At 57.1% G+C, this 21,848-nt stretch overlaps 1 protein-coding gene across 10 annotated transcripts in view; it reads right to left on the bottom strand.

The window, feature by feature from the left end:
- The window catches only part of PCGF3 (polycomb group ring finger 3), a 77,616-nt gene extending 56,542 nt beyond the window's left edge, over positions 1-21,074 (bottom strand). For 3 of the 10 annotated variants that reach the window (XR_012131852.1, XR_012131851.1, XM_073237893.1), the window contains exons 1-5: positions 20,853-21,072; positions 4,983-5,022; positions 4,557-4,694; positions 883-1,000; positions 231-427 (exon numbers count right to left, since the gene is read on the bottom strand). Coding sequence is in view for 8 of the 10 variants with exons in the window: in XM_073237893.1 (XP_073093994.1) it covers positions 231-427; positions 883-1,000; positions 4,557-4,584 (343 nt within the window). In the remaining 2 variants the exon portion in view is untranslated. The other 7 variants (XM_073237895.1, XM_073237896.1, XM_073237894.1 and 4 more) reach the window with 4 other exon arrangements.
- Between the last annotated feature and the right edge of the window lie 774 nt (positions 21,075-21,848).

The raw sequence follows: 21,848 nt of genomic DNA, 5'->3' as shown, positions 1-21,848 counted from the left end.
CACCCATATTATCGCGTCCCCCCCATGCCCCATTGCAGTTAAGTTCTTATTAGTTAGCCTGGAGATCATACGATTTTCTTAGTACAACAGCAGATAAAAGTGTGATGAAAGCAACATAAAATTATGCCCAATACCTAAAAATATGATTAACTTTAAAATTAAAATTCTATCAAAATTGGCAAATACTTAATTTTCCAAAGTGAAAAATCATGGCCAAAAGTCACTTGTACCACAGGTGACGTCCTTCGCACAGCTCCTGAGGCCTGGGCTCCTCAGCACGAGGGCTGCGCTCCGCAGGCCGACCACGCGGGCGCACAGCCTCACACTAAGCGCACAGCCGCGGAGCCCCAGGGTCACACTGGCACCCGCAGTCGACATGGTGCTTAAAGAAGACAAAAGTCCAGGTTCAGCACGAGCTGGGAGCCATCTAAAAATGAGGAGCAGAGCCACTAGATTCCTCTGGGTAAGAAGCTTAAGGAATTCATCTGGAAATTTTAAAAATACGCATTTCTGCCCACAAGACACGATCATTCTCTCATACGCCATCTCTGCTCTGGCCGGTATGCAGAATTCCCTAAAGTTTAGTGCCCTGTACTTAGCTTCCTTAAATGATCTCCACTGAAATCACCCACGGTATTTTTAATTTGAATAATTTTTCTGATTTATCCTCAAGATCTTTATTCCTGCTCCTGTGTCCCACTTCGTGCTGGAGCTAAAAGCTCCTGATTTAAAAAAAAAGGCCAAAGTACCAAGAGCATAAGGCTAAACACTGTCAAAGGCCACGTTCCAGAACATTCTGAGCACACATATGCAGACACTCAGTCAGATCCCCCCAACAGCTGTCAAAGGCCATGCTCCAGAATACCCTGCACGTGTACGTACACGTGTGCAGACACTCGGTCACCGTGGTCGCGTCGATGAGATACCCGCTGCACAGGCGGCAGGTGATGTGGGCGTTTATGTCCCAGAGTTTGATCTTTCTCGTCAACATCTTTGGCTTCTGCAAGAGAAAAGCCCATACTGATTAAGAGCCGGAACACTGTGACCACTCCACCCCAGTCTAAGCCCACCGGGACCCACACCACAACGGACAGTCCTGAGGACGGGCCTGCTCCTGGCACTTGGGCCCCCCACGCCGCTTCCCCCAAGTGCCCGTGCAGTCCCTTGGTCCAGGCTCCCCACCCTCTGCTCTCGGGATTGAGCACAGGCCAGCTGAAAGGGAGGCCAAGAGCAGGCAGGCCTAGCCCAGACCGGGGCACAAGGCCCGGGGCCGTGCTGGGTCCAGGGCGGGAGGCCAAGGGGTCTCTGCCAGGGCTCCTGACGCCTCTGTGAGCATGATGGCTGAATGACCGCAGCGGGGGCCCCAGAGCCCTGAAGCCCTGCATGATGCCTAGGAGGGCAGTCCCTGATGAGGCTCAGTGTGGGCAGACAGATGGTGCAGGACGTGGAAGCTGCAAACCCTGAAACGTGCCGCCCAGCATGTCCTTCGGACACTAGAAAAGGTTGGGAATACCAACGTGCTGGGGAGGCCCAGGGATGCGGGCAAGGGGGGCCACCAGCCAGGTGTGCCCGAGTTGTTCTTGAAGTGTATCTCAATAACTGGACAAGTGCCACAGATGTTCACTGCAATTGCTTAAAATGGTAAAACTCAGAAAACCACCAAAGAATTGGCTACAAAACCTATTTTATTTAGCCAAAAGGGACTCCAGGCCCTCCCCCCTGCTCCCTTTTACCCTGTCCAAGGAAAAAACAACCAGCCCCCCAGAACCCCGCCCTGGCCCAGACCTAGGGTGCACAGAAGCTCCTTCCTGCCATGGGGCGCAAGCGAGGCTGCGGCACACGGCACACAGCACAAAATGGCAGCCGCCCATGCCCAGCGGTCCCTGCAGCTGTGCACTGCCCGCCCCATGGCATGCCCTCTGGGAACTGCTGTAACTTGCACAGTCGCTCTGACCAGACCACAGGCTCCCTGAGGGCAGGTTCTGTCTCGTGTCCCCTGAGCTGGAGTACCAGCCCCGAAGCTGCCTGCCCTGCCCCTGACCTGTACATCACCTCACGTGGCAAAAAAGTGGGAGGCGGTCCCAGACTACATGGGTGGGCCCCACATCCCAGGGGGAGGTGGGGAGTTGGAGCCACATGCTGGCAGACACTGCATGGCCGGCCTGAGGGTAGGGCTGCGAGCCAGGGGTGAGGGCACCCCCAACCAGCTGGAAGAGACAGAGCGTGTGCTGTCCTGGGGCCCAGGAGCCAGCCCCGCCACACCCTGATGCCAGCCCTGTGAGGCCCATTTTCGACCTCTGACCTTTCAAGGTCAGATGATACACCCGTGGGGCTTTAGTCACCAAGGTGGTCATAATTCGTGGCAGCAGAAAGAAGCTGATACCAACGCCCTTCACAGAGCAGGACTCCAGGGAGTGCTGAGTGTTCAAAATGAGCCCTACTAACAGCATTCTGCACCAGGTCAGAAATAGGTGCTCAGACGCCAGGGACAAAGGCTGCCAGGGGCAGAGGACATCCCTGAGGGCAAAGATGCCAGCAGAGCAGGCCAGCCGACCAAGTCAGCCTCACAGGAGGGCACAGCTCAGAGGGCTCACGGGCCGCAGGCCAAGATGCTCCTCAGCGCCGCTTAGATAGAGAGGAAAAGGAGAGCTAACTGCTCACACCATCTCCCTTTGGCTCAAGTCTGAGGGGCGGAACGCTGGCTGAGCACACGGAAGGGCAGAATGGCCCGGAAGGAGGGAGGGGCAAACTGAAGGTCGCCTGGCCACCAACACTGCAATAAACAGAGTTGTAATGGCTCCTAGACAGAGTTGCTGTCTGGATTGCTTTATTATTTTCTATTAAGGGGCCATCAGAATCCATCAACTATCAGAGCGAATTACCACATCCCGCAAGGGAGCTGGACCAAACCCACGGAAAGTACTGTGCTCCCCTCAATAACAGACGCGCCTAAAATTTTCAGTAAACGAGGGCGGACCTGATTGCTCACCCAAATAGCAGGCCTAAGCTGACACGTGGAGCCCACGAGGGATGCCCCATCCCACCTCCCCTGCAGCCAGGCATGCGTGTGGGACGGGCTCCCTGCGAGGCCAGCAGACTGGCAGGGGTTAGACACACCGGGCTGCATGGTGTGACAGGTCCAACAGGTCAACTGATGGGTTACCCTAATTCCACAGGAAACGACCTCACTCGGCACAGCCATCCCAGCTTTGAGCCAACATGGGCCTATACGTCATCCCCCCAGGTGCCTGTGCTGAGCCCAAGTCAGGTACCTCTGACCTGGGCACTGGCTTGGTGCAGAGGGCCCGACAGGAAATAAAAGGACAGAAAGACATCTGGGAGAGAAACTCAAGGTCAGGCACAGCACCACACACAGGCCCACATCAGCGGTTCACAGACCAGCCCGGGGTGCTGTAGATATTCTTACACGCAGAAAATGCCTTCCCAACCCCCAGGTCACTGTGCCGCAATCTGACCGAACACAAACTCCACGTTACTTCGGCATGGCAGAGAGCAGGGTTCGTGGCCCCTCGGCGGGAGCAGGGCTGGGGGGACCTCCCATTTGGTGGGAGAGAGGTAAACAGGCTCTGGTGTGCAGGGGCACAGGGGCATGGACTCACCCGTACACTTGCCAGCTGTCCTCCAGGGGACCTGGAGTGGCCACTACCTGGCAGCCCCATGGCCTCAGTGTGCCCACCACAACCATAAGGAGCGGTGTGCCAGGATGCATGGACCTAGCGAGGCTGGGAACCTAACAGCACCCATGTGCCCACAGTGCTCAGGAGCAGAGGGGACCTGGCACCAGCTCAAAGGGACCCGCCATCCACAACAGCAGCAGCACTGAGCCGCCCGCAATGGTTGGGTGCTCATGGTAAAGGGGCCATCCAGGGGGGTCCGTGAGGCCCAGAGTTCCCCACCCAGCAGGGGTTCGGCTGGAGAGTCCCTCAGACATGGCTTGCCAAGTGCCCAGGTGACACCCAGATGGACAGCAAGGACACAGTACCCCTCGAGGGGCTCCTGCCAGAAAGCCACGCCCAAGTCCCACCACCAGATGCCCCAGCAAGCCCCAAGCGAGGGGGTCCCTTTTCAACACATCAGGGTCACAAGAAACAAGGGCAGATGGGGGACTGGCGCCCGTGCACAGTGCCAGGCTGAGGGATGGCCCAGAGCAGCCTGGAAGGGGCCCTCAGCCCACTGACCACCTGCATTTGGAGATGAGACTGGCCTGCCCCCAACCCAGCCCACCAACTTCGCCTGCTCTGGGGCCCCCACAGCCGGCCACCCTCCTGTCCCTCAGCACACCCGGGGGCTGTACTCAGAAAGGGCAATGTCCCCAGTGACCGTCCCCGGGGCAGGCTTGCCCCCGGCCAGCTGCACTCCGCAGCCCCTATACAGCACTGCACACCAGCCTTCCGGCCTCCCGGCCTCCGGCTCCCCCACTCTTTGCCCCCCACAGCAAGAGCCAGACAGGGGTGGGCGCAAGGCTTCAGGGTGCTGCAGTGGTGATGGCACGGTCTCCCCACATGACCCCCAGGTTGGGGAGAAGCCAGCCTCACCTCCTCTGCCCTCTGTCCGCCTTTGCATGGGGGGCCTCAGGCCGTGGCTCCGGCTCGGCTGCTCCGGGCTGGCATCATCCCACAGTCCGGTTCGTCACTTGTGAGCCTGCCCGCTGTCCTCTGCTGCTTTTCCATTTTCTAGCACAGAAAGGGCACCTGTTACTTCACGTCACACCATTCACGTGTGACGCACATGGTCCTGAGGTAAGTCCCACACCGCGGACAGTGCCAGGTTTGATCAGAAATAGTAACCAAGAGAAAGTGTGGACACATAAAGGACCGGCCCTCATCCGCTCTGGAGCTGTCAGAGATCATAAGGAACTGACTTTTCCTGTAGCCACTATATACTCAAAAAGTGCAATTCAAGGTACATTAGCCAATTTACACGCACTGAAAGGAGAAATATGTGACTTAAAGTGCACTTACCTGTGCCTGGGGGCCTGGAAGCTGTGCTACATCCTGAAGCCTGTGGAGACACACGAGATGGGGATGTCAGCCACACGTGCCACTGCGGGGACCCGCACCCCCGCCTCAGAAGTGGGGCCGTCCATTCACTTCAAGCGACCACACAGAGAATGAGAATTGCTGAGGGTGAAGAACCAGGCTGACCATGGGAATGAGGCCTCGGCGGCAGTTTGGTTGAGCAACACCCAGGGTGTGGGGCATAGGGGGCATGAGGCAGGTGGGGCTCCAGCAGGTGCTGCTGGCGGCCCAGCAGTCAGGAGAAGGGGTGGTTTCAGGGCTGACCTGGAGGGTGGCTGGGGCCCCGGAAGGGCAGGGACGGCAAGCTCCATCACTCAAGGTCTGCGGCTGATGCAGCTTTCGCACCCTGTTAAGTGGACATCGGCATCTTGCCCAGGCCACTGGGTGAACATGCGCTGAGGGCCCCAAAGGGGGTCCAAGCTGGGTTCTGGACACCACGGGCATAAGGACAGTTCTGGCGCAGATGGACAACAGACAGAACAATTGCACAGAGTTTGTGTCGGGACCAGGAAGGGCCGTGGGGTCCCATGTGAGCCTCAGGGTCTCACTGGGCAGCCACCCAGGGAGCACGGGTTAGGGCTGTGGCCTCTGGAACGACTCGGGCATCTGCTCTGGGCAGCGGGAGCGGCAGGACCACCCTCCAGGCTGCTCTGAGACCTCCCAGGCAGCCAGCAGGGTCTGCCTCACACCCAGGGATAGGGCCGTGCGGGCTCAGAGCCCCCTCTGGCCTGCCCACCTCTCCTGGGTCTGCTAGGGGCCCTGAGTCTCCCTGCCCTCCAGGTGGAAAAGTGGGCAGCAGAGCTTGAGTGCAGCCTGCTCCCTTCCAGAGCCAAGCTCAGGGAGGCGCAAGGACCCTGAACACGCAGACGACCTTGGGATCCACACAGTGGCCGCGATGGTGGGAGCTGGCCTGACGGGCATTTACAGGGGAGTCACATTAGACCCAGTTTTCATCCTTGTCACTCTTCAGATATGTCCATAACTGCATTTTTAACTAACTAACCTTTGCAGTTCAATTAACTTGCACAGAAAGGAACAAAGGAAGGGAGGGAGGAAGGAGAAGGGTTGGTTTGGGAAGATGAGCAGGCGTGTCTGAGGCCAGCCTGTGCTGCTGGGCAACGGGGACCCCTGCATCCACACCGTCCCACGCAGCGGCCGCGGAGCCCTGGAGATCCGGCAGGTGTGGCTGAGGAAGCTGCCCATGCATTCAACTTCATTTAATTTAAACTGTGGCTAGTTACACAGTTGTAGACTCTTGACATGAGTTCTCAGACATCAGTGAAGGAAAGACACAAATCCCCAGAGCCTATATTATAGCAGCGGAAGCCAGACAATAAGTAATAAATGCAGCAAAAAGACAAATTACTGAGGTGGCAAGTACTATAAATGAGAGCAGAGAGTCAGGGCACTGGTGGGGGAGCAGGGTAGCCACTGAACATTTCATTGAAAAGGTGACAGATGAGCAATAATAGAACATTATAACAACTTTATGCAAATAAAGTTGAAAATTTATATGAAATTAATAAAGTCCCAGAAAACTAACTCACCAGAACTGAGGCAACAGAAATGGAAAACCTAGAAAGGTCTGCAACCATTCAGGAAGTGGATGGGACAGGGAGAGCCCCAGGCCTAGTACTGAGGATGATTTAGCCAGTGTCCCAGGGCCAAACAAGCCTCTGGGAGAGCCCAACACAGTGACACATGCCAGACCAGCACCGGGAGGGAAATCGTCGGCCAGGCTCACGGAGCTCGTGCACACACTGAGCCGGGTCCAGCGTGGAGCGGGTCATGCCTGGGAAGCCAGCTTACCCGTAGAAGACAAGGGGGCTACTACACATAAATAAATAAATAAATAAATAAATAAATATTTTATGGCAAAAGATAAAAGGTTGAGATCTTTCTTAAGATGCACAGAAATCAGTTGTTAAAATTCACATCCATTCATGACATAAAAAAACCTAGCAAATTAAGGATAAAAGGAAACTTCTTTAACCTAATAAAAGTACCCTGTTTAGAAAAGACACTAGCACAAGTACCCAAAGGCCAAGCCTGGTGTTCACCGGGCTCTGCTCCTGACGGCCCCCACGGTGCCCCCAGGGGACAGGAGGGTATTCCCAGCAGTGACGGAGATGGGAGGGAGCTCTGTGCTGGGAGGAGGAGGCCTGACACACAGACGGGGCCCAGTTCCCAGCACGCGGGGCCCAGACTAGCCCGGCGGGGCTACAGGGGGTCTGACTGGACGGGGCCTTGGGCCAGGTCACCAACTGCACCAAAATACTGGCGAGCTTTCGTGTAAACTGTTCCTCCATAAAAAGTGTGCTTTACAATTTTTAAAAACCACAACAAACATAATTCCATTGGTGAAACTGGGAAAACAAAACACCAAACTCCTACTTTATTTAAACAGGCATCTTTCCCCACTGCGTCCCCAAATCATCAGTTTCAGTGGCTGGAGGCCAAACGTGAAGGCCACAACCCTGCAGCTTCAGCAGACGCCGGGGAGAAGGATGCAGAGGCCTCGGGCGGGGAAGGGACACAGGGCAGGAGGCAGGAGGGCGCTTGGAACTCGGGGGCCGCCCTCAGGGTCACTGGGTCACCAAGCACATGGTGGCAAAGCCAGAGTGCAAGGCGCCCACGTGCCCATCCACACCTGCCATGGGGCCGCCACGTCCACTCTCATCCTGTCAGTGGCGGCTCCGGGGCTGAGGGCTCCCGGCACTGCATGGCCCCAAAGCCAAGGGACCTGCTGACGTCCTCCTAGAGAAAGTCTGCCAGCCCTGCTCACACGGGAGAAAACCTGGAGAAGCATCCCCCTTACGAGGGGTGCAGCCATCACCGGGCGGGCGCACACCCTGCCAGCCACGGAGCATGTCCCACCGAATCCCGGCACACCTGCCTCTGGAGTCACACACGGGAACCCGCTAAGTCGCCTGAACAACCCCCACACCCACCCACGAGCTGCGAGGGTGCCTGCAGCAGTCGCATCGGGGACGCGCACCCAGCCAGGCCAGTGCGGGTCACACGGTCCGTGGCCAGGGACCCCAGGTCTCCCGGGAAGCCCAGGGGATGCAGTCTTTCCCCAGCCCAGCACTGACACATTTGAGTCTTGGCAACACCAACTCACTGAGGAAAATGTACCATAATTTCCTAATTTGCAGTAATTTAAGCGAAATTTAAAATTGGAAAAGAAACATAGTAGAAACAGAACTTGGTACTGTGCTGATAATAATGCCTCATTCAGTCCAAGTCCTATGCAGCTCTGGGGCCCCTGATTGAAGGGGAGTCTGACAAGGTTCTGTCTTCACCGAAATACACTGGAAGGCCCACTCTCGGGCGGCCTATAACAGAGGGTCAGTGGCCACCGCGTCACATGTGGAAACCACTGAGCCCCTCAAAGCTGACCAAAGGCTACAGGCCACAGACTGGCCCCAAACGGCCCAGGGTAATTTCTCATTGCACATGACATGTACATATAAACAAAAGTTACAATTTTATCAAGACTAAAAGAATAATTTCTAAAAAAAATACAAAGCCAAAACTACTGAGACATTTTCCATGGTCCAGGTTGGCGCTCGTGAGTCGCTGCTCCCTCCTGGCCCAGGGGCACAGGGCTCTGCTCTCTGGCCCTGTTTCCCCGGACACGGTGCTGCCACCCATACGCCCAGAGTGGCGGCCAATGAGGATGGATGTGGCCGCAGGGCTGGATTCTACTCCTCCGGAGGCCCATCCGAAAAGCAACCCGAGAGGCCCGTGGAGGGACCTGGCTGGCGACAGTCCCCGCACTGCTCTAATCCCCCAAAGGCGAGGCATGGTTCACTGCACAGACAACGGGCAGTGTGCTTACAGGCACTCTGCTTTTGCTCTGGGGTCTGGCATGTGCTGTGTGCCAGGCAGAGGCTGCCTCTGACCAGCTGACACCCCCAGGATGCTGGGCTCTGTGCTGCAAGCTCCCCTGGGTGCCAATGCATCCCACACTGTCACCCCAGCTCAGGCTGGGGACTCAGGGTACTCGGGAGCTGGGCCCGGCTCCCCTGGCTGGCACCTTTCCTTTGCCGATTCTGAGACACACGCAGCCACCAGTGTAAGGAGTCCAGAACGCCCCGATGGGAATGCCCCACACCTGGCTGTCATGCTGCAGACCCACTCTGACCAGAGCCCTCTCCTTGCCCGTCACCCCAGGCACTCCTGGTGTTGCTGTCCGATGCCCTTGGCCTGCCTGACATGACCCAGCCCCTGCTGGCCCCTGGGTCTCAGCCCTGCAGCTCTTCTACAGAACCTGCCCAACGAGCTTGTCTCCAACCTGTGCTTTCCCGTGGGCTCAAAGAGGGCCAGAGGCCTGGCCCTCCACAGGCACCCTGACGTGGCCCCCCAGCCTGCCTGCCACCCCTGCCTGGCCTCGTGAGCCCTGTGCTCACACAGCAGCTACGGGGCCCTGCTCCTCCTCCCTGGGGGCAGGCGGCAGCTGCCTCCTCCTCTGGTCTGCTCGTGGACAGGCACACCATCCTCCTGTTGTACAAGGGCTCTGACCTGCCAGCAAGGCTTCCTTGTTCCAGAACCTTCCAACCTCTGTCCTCTCAGTGAACATGAACAGCTCCAGCCCAGCCCTGCAGATCTCAGTCCTGAACCTCTCTGGTGCAGCCCCGCCACGGTGGCCACAGCAGTTCAGGCCCTCCACCTGCTCTGCCTGGAAACTTCCAGAGGGCGTGGGTGATGTGTCTCTTCACACCTTTTGGGTGCACACTCAACCCCAGGGGCACTCTCTGGAGCCAAGAGGCCCTTCCTTGCTGTCCATTCAGCTCAAACCAGCCCCCGAATCAGCCTCCTCAGCCACAAACACCTCCCGCAGGTCACTTGGCTGCCCGGGCTGCCCTCCCCCGACCCCGTGAGCACCGTTTAGAGGGTACTTTCCTGCCTCCCCAAAGTACACCTACCTCACCCATCATTACCCTTTAGACAAACACACTGGGTGTCACAGTAAAACAGTAATACATACGTTCGTTAAACACAGTTTGGAAAGTAAAGACTGATAACCAGGAAAACCCCTACACCCTCATTGTCCCAAACACCCTCGTTGTTCCAAGCTAACTGCCGTTCTCAGTGTATCGGTGTGTGTGAGCCCACAGGTACTTCCAAATGCCACAGGCGCCCTCGTTTTTCACTGAGGCATCATGCTCACACTGAATGCGGTGCATGGTTTCTCTACCTAATAAGCTGTCATGGGCATCTGACCCCCCTCCCAAAGCAACCAGGCTCCCGGGTTCGGGGCCTCAGGTCATGGCCAGTCACGGGGGTTACATCCCTACCCACAGACACAGCGCACAGAGGCAGTTCTGTGGCAAGTGGGCCCCTGCTGGCCATGCCCTTAGCAGGGCCAGCCCCAACCTCCCACCCTTGCCCTCCACCTGCAGCCCAGACCCTCAGGCCCGCCTCCTCACGCAGGTGCACGCCAAGCTCCTTGTTTTCTTTTGTTAACCGTGTCTTACAAGCACCTTAAAACTTTCTACTTATTTTTGAATTAGTTTTGCGAAGTTATATTTTTCTGGAAGATGGTTCATCAAATTTATTGGCACAAAACTGTCCATAATCTCTTGTAAACTTATTAAACAGCGTCACTTACGAATATTGGACAAATGATGAACTGCACGTGATTCAAAGCTGTGCTGGCCCCCGTGGAGAAGCCAGGACGAGGCCGCCAGGGCCCTGCAGACCTGGCGCGCTCAGGATGCTCTGCAAACGGGCTCACGCAGGACATGCCGTCTGGTTCCTTTTGCTCAGTCCGCTGTGAGATGCGCCACACTCCGCGTGCACAGACAGAGCGTCCTTCTTATCCAGAGCGGCGGCTGCCGTAGCTCTGCCAGTCTGCTCAACCACCGCAGACGGACTCTGGGCCATTTCCTTTGGCGCTGCCAGAATGGGGCTGCTGTGACTGTTCACGGTCCTTGTGTGGACAGATGCTCTGGATTAAATGCCCAAGGGGGCGGTCACATGCTTGTAGGTCAACCGTGTAAGAAACTGCCAACCTGCCCTTTCCCCAGCCACAACTGAGCCCTGGCTGCCCTGCAGGGTCATCCTTCCTTCCTGCCTGCCTCCCACACCGTCCTCCCTAGGCCTGCCCTTCCTCCCCAGTGCCATATCCTTTGGGGCCTCAGTGCCCACGACCACTCCCTGGATGATGCCATGGCTCCCTCTGGACAGCAGTCCACCTGGGCAGGGTCCCCATGCCCACTCCTGCCACCAGTCTCCCTCCGGACAGATCTGAGCAACATTCAGAAAAGCAAGTCAGACCCTCAAAGGGATCCTGACTCCTGATGAGCCATGTTCAGTTTCCATGCTCCAGCCCCACCCATGGCAGCGCTGTCCACGTAATGACCTGTCCATGTCAGGGCTCCGCCCACATCAGCTTGTCCATGTAATGACCTGTCCACATCAGGGCTCCACCCACATCAGCCTGACCACGTCGGGGCTCCGCCCACATCAACCTGTCCATGTAATGACCTGTCCATGTCAAGCTCCATTCCAGGGCCTGTCCGGGTCATGACTATTCATGTCAGGCTTCCTCCAGCCAGCTCTGTCCATGTCAGATCGTGCCCTTCTTAGCTGTGTGTGAGCAGCTCCCACTGGCCTGGGCGTCCATCCTCAGCAGGGCAGGGAGGCTCCTGGGCAGCCACTGGAGACCCCTGAGTCTCTGGCCTGAAACCGGCGGCTGCCGTGCCCCCTGTGCCTCTGTCACCTTCCTCAGGGAGCTGTGCCCCATCTGCTGCCCCCACCAGCGGGACTGAGGCTGTGTCCTCACACGAGGCTGGCCACGTCCAGCAGAGCGCCCACCCTACCACCGGTGCTCAGGAGGTAAACGCTGTTCTGCCAGAGAGGTTTCTGCCCTTGTCTGAGTATCCCAGGAACTGTGATGACTCATTTTCACACAAAACCCACCAAACTGCTGAACTCTGCCCACGCCCATGTCCTTCCACAGACCAACCTGCTGCAACCTGGGACGCTGACGTCCCGGCCACTCCTCCCCACCCAAACCTGAGCGAGGTGCCTCCGTGCCCCGACTCACCTCTGCCTCTTGTGCCTCCCGGAGCCTGTGTGAGGTCATGGCAGCACCGGAGGCCAGCAGGTGCACGAGAGGCCTGCCCTTTCTGCCTGGTCCACCATGGCCTTTTCTGTACAGGCTTCCTGAGCCCACAGCCCTGCCACCTGGACCACTGCCTCTCACCACTCTCCCCATGGCACAGCTTTCATCCTCGAACTGTCGGTACAAACGTGTGGGCAACTTGGTGACCAGAGACGCAGTGATCACAGTGGGATGGAGGCACGTGGCTCAGCAGCACCGCAGCCCCACATCAAGGGCAGCCCACTGCCACACTGAGCCCTTGTAGGCACATCCTGTGGTCCAGCCACACTAGCCCCTGCAGCCTCCCACCTCCACACTGATCCCTCCAGATCACACTTCCTGGACCCAAATCCAGACACCAGCCCTCACACTGCGCCTGGACACAGCTGTCTCCTTCACCCTGCACCCCACCTGTGTGGCAGCTTCTCCCCTGGGAGCAGCTCAAGTGCCATCCCGGCTCCTTGCTCCCCTTGGCCCAGAAGCTCTGAGCCAGCCCCACTCCAGCAGCTGTGGGCCTGCTAGTCTTGAATGTCCCAGGGGCATGCCCGCCTCTGGCCCTCGCACTCATGTGCCGCCTGCTGCAACAGTCTATCAGACGGCCACATGGCTCCTCACCTCCATCAAGCCTTTTCTCAAATGTCACCTCCCCAGCAACGCCTTCTGCAACCACCTTGTTTATAACTGTATGCACACATGTGTGCACAGACACACACAACTCGAAGACAACCCCTGAACTGGTAATGTAGGTATCTTGTCAGTGCCCATCTCCCCACATGACAAGTGAGCAATATTATAGGTTCAACAGAGAAGCTATGTAATACGGTTAAGAAATCTTCCCAGAGAAGGATGAGAAATGTGAGGGAACAGGTCCTACAATTAACTAGCAGGTATTGCAAAAAATCAGAAAACTGAGAGAAAGAGCTTTCAAACACTTTGATCTGTTCCCTCTGAAGCAGGACATCAGTTTACCAGGGAAGGTGTCTGCTGGGTCATCCTTTGCGCTTGCCTGTGGCAAGTTACTGATCTGGAAAAACTTACTCGAGCATTTCCGTAACTGGATGGTTCAGCCACAAGGGCCCAATGCCCAACCATGGCACGTGCAGGTGACCCACGTCCAACCATGCCCCTTCAGTCTCTACACTGAAGTGCAAGAAGGGTCGCAGAGGCTCCTGGGAAGAGGTCCCACACAGAAGGGCAGTCAGAGGGCACCAGGCTTCTTGTCAGCAACCATGAATTCTGCGTCTCCTGGAGTTCTGCGGGACTGACTAGCAGAATCCTTCATCCAACCAGCCCACCAGCTAAGCACGAGCAGAAGCCACGGTGTGTCCAGGCATCCCAGGAAATGCGCTTGCTCATTCAGTATGTGCCAGGAGGTGTGCTCACACATCACCGCAGGCCTGCACTCACACACTCCTGCTCCAGCCAGCGACGAGATGTGACACACGCGTCAGCCAAGGGATGAGGGCCTCAAGAACGGCGAGCCCGGAAGGCAGAGGGCAGAAGGCTGCTTAGGCAGCAGGCGCAAGTGCACTCAAGCGACGTCTGAGCTCTGACCATGGGAAGTGCACCCACGGAGGGTCAGGAGCAGCAGGCACCCACCAGCCTGGAGGACCAGGCATCCAGAGGGGATGCGGATAGGGACGGGGACCTGGGCTGACACCATCCTGAGAATCTGGAGCAGACATGGTAACACCAGGCAAGGTGAGGAAAAGGGGGAGGCGAGACTGGAATGTAGCTGTGTACAGACAATATTTACACACCACATCGATTTTTACCTCTCAGATTCAACCTCTGGAGAAGCTTGAAACACGCACAGTGAAAGGGGCTGTCAGACCTCAAGATTCTACTGGGGGCGGCTGATGAGGCTGCTCAGCTGCAGACAAGACACGTGCCCTGTCATTAAAAAGGTGGGCTCAGGGTGGAAACGACAGCCCCAGAGAGCAAAGCTGGGAGCCAGCAGGTCCCAAGATGCAAACCCAGTCAGGACCCTGGTATGGGCTTCAGAACTGAGCTGGACCCTGTCACCTCCCCTTCCAACTGGACGGCTGCACCTGCTGCCCTGGGCCTGTCCTGCTGTCCTAGGGTCTCAGGTGCTGAGGAACCGCACCTACCTACAGGACCACACCAGATGACGGAGGACCACTGGACGGGAGCTAATGCAGTTTAGGTGAGAGTCAGGACTTGAGCTGATGCTGCAGTGAGGCCCTGGGGAGCGTCAGAATGGAAAGGTATGTGCTGCACTTGAGGGGATGTGAATTTGAGAGGCCAGACAGCAGACTGTGGCAGGCAGCTTTCAGAGGTGGCCCCAAGATTCAGGCCCTGGTGTGCACATACCTCCTCCCTTGTTGGCCTAGGTGCTGGTGCAAAAGCGTTTCTGAGGATGTAACTAAGGTCCCGGATCAGCTAGCCTTAGACTAGGGCTGGTACACAATGGCCTGACCGAGTTGCATGGCCTTTCAAGGCAGAGTTCTCTCAGATGTTGGCACTGGAACAGGTCAGAGGAATGAACTCTGTGGCCTGCAGAAAGCAAGGAGCATGTCAACTGCCCACGCCCTCGGGCAGGGACTCAAAGGTCTCTCGGAGCTGAGGGCAGTCCCCAGATGTCAGCTGGCAAAGAGCAGGACCCCAGGGCTACAACCACAGCATATGGCTTCTACCAACAGCCAGTGGGTCAGAGAGCACCCAGCCCCAGATAAGAGGCTGGTCAACGTGACCGCAGCCTCGGAGGCCCTGAACAGAGAAGCCAGGCACACCGGACTTCCAACCTGCGGACCTGTGACAATCGGGTACCCTTTTAAGCCACCCAGTTTGCAGCAGTTTGTTATGCAGCAGTAGAAAATGAGCACGACGGCATTCGGAGAAATGAGTCACTGAAGGAGGTGGCTCCCCAAGCGTGTGAAGTAGTCACCAACTCCACAAACACGGTCCGCCCCGTTCTACAGGCCAGGAGCAGGTTCACACACAAGCACAGGAGCTGCAGCCCGAATTCAGAGTTGAGGTCCTCACTCCACGTTCACACAGAGAGCCTCGGGGAGGTGATCAGGTTTGGATCCATGAGGATGAAACCCTGTGATGGGGTCAGTGCCCTTGGAGAAGAGACAGCACAGCACAGGGATTCCCCTCAATCTCTCACGAGGCAGCGAGTCCCCACCAGGGCTGAACCACGGGCGCCTCATCTTGGACGTCAGCTTCCATGACCGTGAGAGGCTGCCTGCTGCTTAAGCACATGTCTGGGACATCTTGTTAGGGCAGCTGAGCTGACTGAGAACCCCCGTCTGGCTCCTGATGCCCATCTTCATGAGGCAGCTTCTGAGAAAGGCCAGGGAGCGCCAAGGCCTCCAGCCACCCGTTCTGCAGTAGGGATGGCGGCCACTGTGCATAAAGGTGTTACCTGACAGCAGGAGTCGATTTCCATGAACTATTTCAAACATTCTACCCACTAAGCCTTTTGCAAAGTCTGCTAAGAGCACCAAGGCCGACTAGAGTGGGACTCACCCTGTGCACCTGTGGGAACAGAGGAAACGGTGCGCAGGACACTGCCACATCAGAAATGGATGTGCCGTCCTCTGAGAGAGGGTCTCCCCAGCACGAGGGTGCTGCTTCTGGCCATGCTGGGACTCTGGGTCTCTCTGGACTGGCTTCGCTTCCTGGTGGTGGACGGGCCACGAGGGGTGGGCCAGCAGTGCTGAGTGGCGCCTAACTTGGCAGCGTGACCCCTATGGCGCTCAGCTGCTCCTCTGAGGCTGACCATGCCTCTGATTCACTCCCTTGAGTTGGCAGAGTACCCAGAGGACAACAGGCAAAGGTGGGTGACACCACAGTGAAGCACCAGCAAATCCAGGGGCAACCGGCAACCTGGAGAAGGTGGAGGGGAAGTGGGGGGCCCGAAATGAACAGGCGCGAGGGGGGCCCACCCAGGTCTGCCCAAGGGGAAAGCACCAGGGCTCCCGCTGGCGGCACAGGGACCTAAACACAACGGAAGCGGCTGGCATGTGACACCAGCACCTGCTTGGGGCAACGACAGGGCCCTGCTGCTCATGAAACAAGGCAGACTGTCTCGGCTACGTTAGCCAACCCAAGAGCAGCACACACACGTATTCAGGAGAAGCAGCGAAGCTGGTAAGACACAAGCCACAGTCAGGGGACACGTGGGGGCACTCGCCGGGCCACTCGTTCAGTCTCTCCCCATTGTGTTTTCCCAAATGAAAATGTTGGTACAAAGATAAGATGCAATCATCTGAAATAAAAAAAGAAGAAAGGCTACCTTCTCTGGGCCTCACTCTGTGACGGTGCCCTGTGCCTGCCTTTCCTAGCCGGGCATCCTGGGCAGCCCTAGGAGCTGAGCGCACACAGCACCTTCCGAGCAGGGCCACAAAGCTGTCAGTGATGTCAGCTTCCCATCAGCTTTGGTGAGCACCTACCACCAGGCAGGCCCTACTGAGAATCAGGAGATGTAGCGGCCAATGGGCCCCCACAACACCAGAGGGCTTCCACAAGACTACCAGAGTGCATGGGGCCCTGCACGCCCCATAGGTCAGCATGGGCCTTCGAGGAGGCCTGCAGACAACTTTCCACTGTCTGCATATTTCTTGCTAAACATCTGCAATTTGCTGTTAATGTACCCAAAGTCCAGCAAATACTAACACATTTGCAAGAAAAATCCAATTAACTTCCACTCTCTAAATTCACCTAAATATTAGAAGTTCTCTTCAAAAAAACCAATCAAACTAACTACCTGTTTTTAAGGACTTTATTTCTAGTGGGTTTCAGTTGTTCTCAAGGAGAATGGCTTAATTCAATGGGCAATTCTGAAACTGCATCCATATGATGCTCACACCTCAACCTCCCACCACGTTGAGTGTTTACTGTTCTGTCATGTTGGCCTTCCTATAGTTCAGTTCTGCAGGAAGAAACATAGAAGATCAGAAAAGATAGTCTTGTTATTTTTAAAGGCCTCACTTTTTAAAATCTGATGATAAACAATCAACTCGTAGAACTTAAGAATAGCTCCATTTTTTAAAGCACCATGAATTGTGCGAAATATCTGCAATATTAAAAATACCAAAAGGGTAACAAAACTGTCCCAAAACCTCAACAAACTTCCACAGTAAAAGAAAATTAATTTTAACTTCATATCTGATTCTGACCAATAACCGAATAATTCTCCAAATGAGTAACAAATCCATTAACAGGTGGAAGCATAACAGTATAAACAAATACACTTTGCCTTATAATCCAAATCAAACAACACAAGTAAATTAATTCCAGTCACTGGCAAAGGGCCCTGCTGCACACGAGCAGGAATCTGGGCAGGTACAGAGAGCAGGGTAGCAGGAGAGGCTGCGCCCCTCCACACGGGGCTCCTGGGACAGGACCCTGCTTCCCCTGTGGGCCCTGGGTGGGTGCCCTTTGCAGCCCGATGCTGCAGTCCAGCCCAGCGCCCCAGAAAGAAGTGTGGCATCAGAGTCCAGGGGCTCCAGAGTGGAAGCTGCAGGCCCTGGGCCCTGGTGCCCTTGTGGAGATTCCTGGAGTATCGCTTCCTTACAAGGGCCAAACATCCAAAACATCTCCGGATCTTACATCTTAGAACTTCTTACAAGGTCAGTTTATAACTTCTGGAGCAAATTCGCTAGCAGAATAAAATGATGCTCTGGAAACTGAAGTCACAGCCCTTAAGCTATGGAAGAATTCCATGTCACTGACACACACCACCAGCTAACCCTGCAGTGGCCGGGGGTGGGAGGGGGTGCTTTTGGTTTGATCTAGGTGTTCTAAATGACAAGCTAATTCCCAAGAACCTTTCCTATCTGTGATCTGCCTCTCCTCCTGTGTAAGCTCCAAGTATCACAAGGGTTTCCGTCATTATGGCGACATCGGAGGAATGTATACAACCACAAAGACAGCCCAGTGGTCACAGCCTTGTCTTGAACCCACGACGGTCTCTGCCCTTCTTGGGTACAGGCCCCTACGGGCCCCAATCTGATAAACACCAGCCTTCAGGTGGCTGCAGGCCCCTGCCCCTCACAGTGCACACTCTGGTAGAGCTCCTCCCCCTCAAGTGTGGGCTGGGCCTGGCGACTAGGTTTTAACAAACAGAATATGGCAAAAGGGATGGGATGTCACTGCTAAGAGATCACAAAGACTGTGGCCTCTTGTTCACTCTTGTTTTGGCGATGGCTCCCTCTGAGATGCCCTTTGGAGAATCCTGCCTGGAAAGAACATAAGTCCAGCCAGCAGCTGCATGAGCTAGCCTCAAGTGGACCCCCCTACCCCCAGGCAGGCCTTCAGAGAAGACCACAGCCCCAGCTGGCACCCTGGCTGCAGCTGTGTGACCCTGAGTCAGAGGACCCAGCCATGCTGTGCCCAGATTCCCGACCCACTGTAACGGTGGGACAACACAACTGATGTTGTTTCAAGACACTAAGTTTTGGGTAGTTTTGTTGGACAGCAATATATAAATAAAACAACCACACGCACTGTCACACTGTTAAAAGCCGAAAAATGGAAAAAGACCCTAAGCAAACCTGAAGACCCAGTCTTCTGCAAGTCTTCTCCAAAACTTCACAAAGCAAATTAAGTTTTAAAAGAAGTAAAGCATATGTTTAAAAAAAATCAGAAGTTAAGCACTGAATAAGAAGGTCCCAAGTATGGTTACATTTGGCAAGTTTCTAAGCTGGACTATTCAAGGACACCGTTCAGTTAAGATAAGGCCCTATGAAATGTTCAACTGAAAATCTAAAGTGTTTTTCTCCTCAGTAACCGAGAAGTGAAGCTGCAGCACAAAGTGAAACACTGAACAGTCCAGTTCAAGTATCTCTTGTGGGAGTGTGCACAGCTCAGGGTTTTAGATCCATGCCTCTTCCTACCCACTACCCACCTCGGATAAGCCTGCAAGCCTGAGGCAAGCCGGTGGTCACCAGAGGATCCCCTCCTGTCATTCATGCGTCCATGTGCTCACTCATTCACCCAGTGCATATGGGCAACACACATGCACACTGACCTCGTGCGGGGCACCGGTTCTGGGACCCAAGCTGGGCAGAGCCCCGCCCTGGGCTTTCCATTCTCTCAGACCCTCCAAACAAACACTTACGGGACACGCCCAGAGGACGCACTCTGCAGCCATGCCCAGAGAGCAGCATGCAGCACACCCTACTTTTTCATCAGCACTTGGAAATTTCAGGAAAGCAAGGCAGGTTCTAGATGAAAGTCTGACTCAGAGGTTTCAGAGAGGCAAAGGCCCCATCCTGGAGCTTTCCTGGTGGAGAAAGGCCGGATTCACTCACCGGACACTCGCTCCCCAACTTTCCTGCACTGGGCCCACTGCCCCAAAAACACTTCCTGAAGCCCACACTCCCAGCTGGGACCCCACCCATCCTGGAACTCCCTGGACACTGAGAACACCTCTAGATTCAGGATGGAGGGTGCACACACACAACCTTGAGAATGGGGCTCATTTGGCGACCATAAGCGGGAGAGGGAGGGCAGGAGTGCTTGGAGGGGCTGACCCTGACCACAGGGACAGCAGGCAAGGACAGGAGCCCTGGGTGGGAGCTGGGAGAGCAAGGTGGGGTACAGCTTTCTGGGTGTGGGGCTGGCCTGGGTATGGTACCAGTGTGGACTGGGGGGTCCTGTGAGAGCTAGGAAGATGAGCCCCTAACTCTGCCTTGCAACTGCTCCCAGGGCTTGGCAGGGCAGTACCTGCTGCAGGCTGGATCTGTGGGGCCAGCCCACCTGATGTCAGGGTGCTGAGGGGCCTCATGGAAAGGGAGGGGTGTGCACCTGTGGGCCTGGGTGACCAGGATCCCTGATGCCCGAGAGCCCCAGGTCCAGTTGAGTGGGCTGGGCAGGTCTGGGGCCCTGGCTTATGGTCCCAGCCCTCCCTACATCCTCCTCGTGGGATCGGGGTGCTTTTCAGTTGTTTGGTCACTGGCCTCCCAGGGCGCCTAGCCTCCTTCATTGTCCTGCCCCAGAATCCCGACCCCACTTAGTGACCTCTCTGGGGCCCTGGTCATCCACGAGCCTGTCACATGGCATGAGCCCCCCTCATGGCACAGTCCCAGGGTTCCAGCCTCCGGGAGAGGAAGGGTTGTCTCAGGTCCCAGAAGCACTCACAAGACTGTTCCAGGATCCCGGGCCTCTTTGGGGCCAGTCTGGGAGTCCTAGTCCTCTCAAGTGGGCTTAGCCCAGAGTCCTGACCTCTCCACGGGCCTGTCCCGGGGTGCGGGCCCTCCTCACTGACCCATCTCAGTGTCCCAGCCCTTCCCAGCTCCTGCCCTGCCTGAGGGTCCCAGCCCTCCTTGGTGACCCATCCCAGCGTCCCAGCCCTACGCCGGGCCTGCCCGTTCCTAGGCTACTGGCCCCCCTCAGTGCCCTGTCCAGAATCCAGCCCTCCCAGTCCCCTGCCCTTGGAGTCCCAGCCCTCTTTGGTGACCCGTACCAGGGTTGGACCCTCGATGACCCATCCTGGGTTGGACTGTCCTCGGTGACCCGTCTCAGGGTCCGACTTCCCGGTCCCTGTGCGCTGGGTGCCGGGGGCGGCCTCCTGGGCCTGCCGAGCGGTGCTGGGACCCCACGGGCTGGGCCGACGGGGGTGCAGGGGCGCGGGCCGGGTTCGAGCCTCCCGGGCCGGACTCGGGCCGAGGCCGCGGCCTGAGGAGCGGGCGCCGCAGGCCGGGCCGGGCGGGGCGCTGATCACTGACCTGAGGGCTCAGCTGCGAGCGAGCTGGACGCGCCGGGCACCGTCGGGCGTACGGGGACGCCGCTCCCTCTGGGTCCCCCCCAGGAGCAGGAGAAAAAACCCGTCTGGAGTTTAAAACAAAGAGGCGGAAATGCCCGAGCGGAGCCGATCTGCGAGTCGGGGGCGCCGCGCTCAGAGCATGCGCGCCGCGCTGCCGGGCTCCCACCCCGAGGCCGGGGTGTAGGCGGGGCCCTGAGGGGCGGGGCCCCGGGGCGGGGGGGCGGGGTCGGAGGGCGCAGGCGCGTCCAGGCAGAACTCCGCTCAGGGACACGGAGGCCGGGGGCGGGGCCTTGGTGGGGCGGGGCCAGACTGTGTGGGTGGGGACATGAGGGGCGTGGTCAGAGAAACAGGCTGGTCCGGGCGGAACAGGCTGGGAGCGTGCGAATCGCGAGGGCCTGCGAGGCGGGGCAAGGCCTGGGGCGGGGCAGGCCCTGGTCGGGGGGTGGTCCGCAGAGCGGGGAATTGGGGTAGAGTCAGAGGGCGGGGCGGGGCCTCCGGGACACGCGTACTCGTCGGCCGCAGGCTGCTGGCGAGGAGGCTGGTTGCTAGACTGGGCCTTCTTCTGGCGGAGGCTGCTCGCTCTTGAAGTCCCTGGGAACTGACACCGAGCGTCCTCCATGCTCCCGGCTCCCGGACAGAGGGCAGCAGGGCCGACTCCATGGTTCGCTCGGGTCCTCCTTTGCGCAGGCGCGCCCTGGAGCTGTGAGCAGTGACCGTGACGTCCACGCTCTCGAGCGGTCCATAGTGTGGGTAAAAAGTAAATGCGATGTCATGTGGGAGCCAAATAAGCTGCGTGGGGGAGGCAGTGCGTGTCCGCGTGTTAGTGACAATGGGGTGGGTGGGTGCGTATGGAAAAGGCGGGCAAGCCATAGAGGGACCGAGTTCGGACGGAGGGAGACAGCCCTGCAGATACGCGCGTTGGGGAGGGGGGTCACAGGCCGCCACAGGTGTGGAAGTG

Source organism: Manis javanica, chromosome 5 (genome assembly GCF_040802235.1).
Source record: "Manis javanica isolate MJ-LG chromosome 5, MJ_LKY, whole genome shotgun sequence".
In the NCBI taxonomy this organism is placed as follows: Eukaryota; Metazoa; Chordata; class Mammalia; order Pholidota; family Manidae; genus Manis; species Manis javanica.
Note: the sequence above shows the minus strand (reverse complement) of the source record. Positions and strands in the feature narration are given on the sequence as shown.